At 46.3% G+C, this 6,176-nt stretch overlaps 1 protein-coding gene across 1 annotated transcript; it reads left to right on the top strand.

Moving 5' to 3' along the window:
* Window positions 1-1,446: 1,446 nt before the first annotated feature.
* On the top strand, window positions 1,447-2,004 carry LOC135389050 (uncharacterized). Its single transcript, XM_064619001.1, has one exon. It carries the CDS (start codon window positions 1,447-1,449, stop codon window positions 2,002-2,004), a length of 558 nt encoding a protein of 185 aa, XP_064475071.1.
* Window positions 2,005-6,176: the final 4,172 nt, after the last annotated feature.

Here is a 6,176-nt window from a genome sequence, read left to right as displayed (position 1 = left end):
CCTGAGCCCCTAGGTCATGGATTACGCTTCGCCGCCGCGCAAAGCATGCTGGTGGACACTATGAGCTTTATCAGCCTATCAGCCGACGCATTTTTCCCGCTTCTTGCCCACCAGAGCAAAATATAACCTCGAACCGGCCTTCTCGTAACGTCACATGTTTGTAAAGAGAGGGTCGTCTATACGAAGGAGTCCAGCGTTTTTTTTTTTTTTTTCATTTTTCCCCAAAGGCGTCTGGTGCAGCGCAAGAATGCAGTCACGTGATGTAGCTTCCGATCTGTTGTAGCGGAACGAATAGACGTCGCCGCGAGCGACGTCATAGTCACGTGACCTACCGGTACTCCTCGCCCACTGGTGGGCAAAACAAACGCATGCGGGCGTCGGCGCAAGCGGGAAACGTGAAATATACCATGGCATAAGCTCTGTATTTTAACTACCTGTAAGCGGATTGTTTTTGTGTCGTGATGCCACTTAGCTGTTGTGCAATCGGCTGCACTAGTCGTGCACGGGCAGGCAGTGCCTTAGTTTTTTCCGCATCCCCAAAGCACCTGCGAGACGGCAGAAATGGCTCAATGCCATTCGGAGGAAGGACTGGAAGCCTTTGAACGACGATCGGGTCTGTAGTGCTCACTTCATCCGAAGTACGAGAACAAATAACAGTGTCAATTTTTCTTTTTATGTGTCTCACAAAATGCGTTTTGCCGCTGTTAGGGTGCACTAAACAACTCCAGATGGGCGTGTGTTGCTGCCGCGCCGTAACTTGCAGGCTGTCCCTCTGATGCGGAAAATCACCCAGACTGGGTACCGACCGTGTTTTCTTTTCTTGCTACATCTTCGGAAAGGCAAGCAAAGAAATGCGAAAGGTTCGAGAGAGCAGCCAAACACCGGTGTTACGATGTGCCAGGTAACACATTCTGAAGGGAGAGTTACCTCGTGTGCGGTTGACATCTAAAATGCAATCGATTTTATGCAGGTAATCGGACAGAATCGTCACCTGCAACATGGCATACTGATGATACAACACTCCAAACAGGTAAACATAAATCAGTGAGCAATCGCATATTGTGCCATTCTAAGAATGCAAATATAAAATTAGCACAATTCTATACAGAGGAATGCTGTCGTGGTGCCGATACAGCACCAGGAAATTTTGCTGCAAATGACGGTAATTTTCGTTATTCACTGGTCAAATTCCTCATCCTGACAAATGTGGCTTTAAACAGTGGAATGTTATTCTGTTTTTTTAATTGTTCGTTTCTTGCTTGTCTTGTTATCTGTTTCCAGTGAAATGTTGTTTTCACCACCACAGAGACCAGTGGCCAAAGCAGGACACACACAGAGGAGCTACTACAGCAGAAGATTCAAGAGCTAGAAACTTTGCAAGATCGAATGGCCCAATATCAGGAAGAATGCCAGACATTACGTAGCGAGAACCTACGACTAAGAGAAATGACGATAACATCCAAATGGGGATACAAAAGTCTGCAGGGGAAGTCTTCTACAATAGCGTACCTCACAGGGCTTACAAATGAAGAGGTTTTCAAGTGGGTAGCGGAACTCTATGAACCTGCAAAACATTTGTGCCAGAAACTCGGTGCTCATGATCAGATATTGCTTGCCCTAATGAGGCTTCGCCTTGACCTCCATTTGTGTCTTCTTGCCCAAATGTTTGACGTCATGACAACAGCTTCCGAGATCTTTCAGTATGTGATAGGTGTGCTGGCGCGGGAGCTAACTGGGTTGATTGTGTGGCCCGATGACACTGCCTTCTATGTATTCCTACCTCGCCTGTCCAAGAAGAGACAGTTCAAGAATGTAAGAGTGATTGTGGACTGCACCGAAGTACGCATTGAAAGGGCCAGCAGTACTACGATGCAGAGTACAACATGGACTAGTTACAAGCATGCCAATACGATGAAATTTCTTATTGGTATCACACCAAATGGGCTGATATCCTATGTGTCCGAGTGCAGGGGATGGAAAGTGAGCGACAAGCAACTAGTTTAAACTGAACTGATTTCACGCAACATCTTCAGTATGGTGGTGCTGTAATGGCTGATAGAGGGTTCAATGTTGCAGAGGAACTGGGTGCACTAGGAGTTCAGTTGGTCGTCCCTGCATATACAAAGGGCAAAACGCAGCTCAGTCGTACTGAGGTGTACACATCTAGGGAGATATCTAGGCGACGAATTCGAGTAGAGCAGGTGATTGGCCGTATGAAGCGGTACCGCATGTTGAGAAATGTTGTACCATACCACCTGAAAGACTACTTGAATGATATCATCAGAATCATTGCAGCTCTGACAAATCTCCTTCCGAAGTTTGCATAAGATGTTTACAGCTCACTGCTGAACATGGAAAGTGTGTTGCTCTTGTCCTTTGCAAGATTCCCACCATTCATGGTTTTCTGTGGTCCTGAACTTTTGCAGATTTCGTACATAGATTACAATGTTTTTATGCTTGTGTGTTTTGAATGTGTGAGTTTTTAAATAAATGTGTGTAATACATGCCACCAGTTCTGAAAAGACTGCTTTTTCTTCGAGCTGAAGCAAGGGAATCACAGGATCCAGGTATTGAAAATGTGTGTGTGCACGTATACAGCTACCCATTCTCGTTCCCCTGTTGTCCTTCAATGTGCAATTGGGCTCTGTACCGCCATCTCGGCGGCGAACTGCCCATTCCATCATCATTAATTTGTCTGTGTGCATGTGTGTATATAAATACGGAATGAAGGAAATGAAGCTAGAGGTAGGGGAAGCACTACAGTAGATTATTTGCAAAGACAGAAATGCAAGACACAATAAAGCTAAAAAGGAACAAAGGACAGACTATGCGTGGCACGTCATCAAACTCTGCAGCACATAGTCCCTGAAAAATAGCTTCACTCTCTCCTTGTGCTTCTCCATGAATGACAGGTCCCTCCTAATTCGTGTAACCACGAACTCTTGGGTTCCATTCTCCCCTCGACTTCCTCCCACCAAGCACACGAAGTCACAATAGTTCACGTCAACGCACTCCATGCCAACTTGAACCTGGTATGCATAGTTGTGGTTTGGCTTCAGGCTTTAGTTTTCATCCAAGTAAAAGGTTTTGTCCTTCACATTCAGGAGATCCATACCCCTGTATTTATAGGAGCACTTTATCTCCAGTATACCTTGTCCACAACAAAGGCAGTACACTAGTCCATCAGGACTTGCAGCAATATATCCAATGTCTTTATGAACCTGCAGCCCAGACTGCACACAGACAAAACCTTCGTGGTTCCTCTCCATCATCGCAACATATGCTTTTCTTGCAGTGTCTTCATTTTCAACACCAAACTTTATGGCTTTAGGCAATTTGTGCCTTCTCTCAAAGCTGACAAGTCGTGGCTCAATGATATCTTGCGCCTTTCGTAGAAGTGATGCTGTACTTTTGCATTTGATGATGCTATCAAGCGTGGAAGCTGTTACTCGCCCGCACCTTTGTTCATACCACGCAAGGCACTGCCTTTGCTCTCTTGTGGCACGTTCTACCGCAGTACACTCATCAGCACTGAGGGAGAATGTCTCGGAGATGCGTGCCACCTCTTCTTGTGACGTCTGCATACCCCTCATTTCAAAGATGGTATTCGGAGGAGCGGCAGCATCACCACCACATTCCTCAGCACTGTCCGTCTCTTCATCCAGTGAAGAGTACTTTTCAAATGCCGTGAATATAACGGCATCTGGAATGACATTCTTCAGGGAGTCGAGCACATCAGGGTAACACGTGAAGGATGGGGCAGTCGCTGCAGTCCTTCGACTTTTTCCTGCTTTTTGCAACCCTACCATGTTTGTGCTCCACATAGCATAGGTGCTTCATGCGAGCGGGCTCTACCTGGAACAGATAAGTAAAGTGCCAGTATCACATCATATTTGTTTCTACAGACACTTATTTTGGATGATATGGGTACCACATAATGAATGTGAAGGCTTAAATTATCAGAAGAAAACCTGGTGTATGTTCAAGTACAGTCAACCCTTGATTTGTAAACACCGAGCATTCCTTGCGAAATCTTTCACAAAACCAGGAATTCACAGGTTTGTAATGATCGGAAGGCGTGAAAGCATGACAACGACACGAGGTGCCACGAAACCTGTAATCACGCATAACTCAATATGTTCAGTTAATTGTAGAAATAGCTTGCATTTACCTTCTTTCTCATTGATCCTACTTGTTACCATAATAAGCAATGAACAGTAACGCAGACAATGATGGCACGTGAGCAAAATAGGCATGAATTAAAAAAAAAGGACATCAGACATCAACAAGACAGTGCGGTCTTACCTTCTCCCTATACTGGTTGTTCCATTGGCAAAGGATGGAGGTAGACGATCGCCTCAGCCCAGATGACACGTAAAATTCTACTTTGAACAGAAGAGCTGCCACATGGCTGCAGACTTCACCAAGCCTGGAAATAGATGGATGTGGGAGCTGTCAAGTGGATGAAATAGACGCACAACAACACACTGCTCACCAACCTATCACGAACTGGGATACTGCTACACTCCATGTCAAAACGCGAACGCGAAAGAACACATTCCATGTCCACAAAAACCATCAGCTAATTAATCTGCATTGCTTCTAGTGTAGCCTGCATTGCTAGTCCTTTTTTTCGGTCATACGTCTCGTGCTCTCAAAGTGTCCCCATGCATTCTTGTTCGTGTTTCAAATGGAAGCATCCGCGCCTGCTTGTCGGTATCTGCGCACAAACGGAGATTATGACGCAGGCTTAAAGGGCAAGGTTCCTAAGTAGTAAACGTGCTTACGACGTGAATGTACTTACCCACTCATGCGTGTACAGTGGGCACTGATCACGCTGCCGTCGTCACTTTTCACAAGCGTCCACGTAGAGTACTGCAGCGAACGCTGTGACGGAAGGAAACAGACTGAATATTGTCCTGACGTGTCCTTCGCACATCATTCCGTAGGCCTTTGAGGGACTTATACGCTTTCATCGACTCCTGCGTGAAAGGGCCCGGCGTGGTTACCAGGTACACGTAAATGTCCCCAAACGTTACCGGCGGCCACACGCTTGGGTCGTCTGCTCAATCTGTGAGACTGTACGGGTCAATGTACTGATGTCCATCGACAGATATATTCTCAAAATATCGCTGCTTCGCGTCTGCAGGCAACGAATTCACGTACGTATCGGTAGCCGCGGTAGCCATTCCGTAGCCGCAACAGCAACAAGCATAGCTCCGGAGGCGGCCGTTGCCCACCACTACAGCGCTGCAATCGCTCCGGCGTGAATGTTTACATAAGACGGGGAACTCTATTTCTTTTGATCGCATGTCCAGGAACGCGACGGAATCGCAGGCTACGCGACTGCCTGTGTCAGCTGAAGAAACGGGCTTTAAAACCATTTTACCCATCGAGCTTTCCATGTCGTTTGAGTGTTTTCGTCTCGCGAACAAAGCGGATTTTAAACCGCTGGGCTCAGCGCGTTTTCAAATTGAAAAGACGCGAGTGCCTCTGCAGTAGGCAGAAATGCATGTGTATTTTAAAATCTGTTTCATTCGTTTTTAGTTTTGTTCCATTTTCCTGTAAAGAGGAACAGGTTCCATTCAATATGTAGCCCTGTTTCAATATTTGTAAATGGAGTTGATTTAATCTAGAGGCAAGGGGGTAAAATGAAAAATGTTTTTGTCCAGATTTACCGAGACGAAGTGTAATGTACTGGTATACGGGGTTCGGGTCTGTGGAGATGCAATTTTCCAGAAGTTTCGAATTGCCGTATAAACAACGTTCGTAATATTGAGAATTGAAGAAAAAAAAATTATTCAAAATCGAAGCCTCTTCGAAAACGTTTTGTGCGCCTTGGATACAGAGCCGTTCGGATGGAGGTGCGAGAAGGGCAGCCGCCCTGGGCGCCCTCGCCAGAGAAGGCGCTGAACGGCAGGCCCTGGCAGGCCCTGGCAGAACGGCAGGCCCCGGTTAGACAGTATAAATAGGGAATGAAGAGAATTTGAATTTACGATCTCTGCAGTGCGAATGACCGTTTTCTGTACTTTGTTAGAGAACTTCTGACGGCAGTGAAGGAGGGGGTGGGGGCTTCATGCTTACCCTGCCCCAGGTGCACACACGCCTCGGGAGGGTTCTGCTTGGATACATTAGCATACATTAGAGAACAAACCATAGTGTACGTGACGGGAATT

Source organism: Ornithodoros turicata, chromosome 1 (genome assembly GCF_037126465.1).
Source record: "Ornithodoros turicata isolate Travis chromosome 1, ASM3712646v1, whole genome shotgun sequence".
In the NCBI taxonomy this organism is placed as follows: Eukaryota; Metazoa; Arthropoda; class Arachnida; order Ixodida; family Argasidae; genus Ornithodoros; species Ornithodoros turicata.
The sequence above is the reverse complement of the archived record's forward strand: the minus strand, read 5'-3'. Positions and strand labels throughout refer to the sequence as shown.

Bases quoted from the DNA above. Each gene is read 5' to 3' on its own strand.
- LOC135389050 (XM_064619001.1), top strand. From the start codon at position 1,447: ATGACGATAACATCCAAATGGGGATACAAAAGTCTGCAGGGGAAGTCT.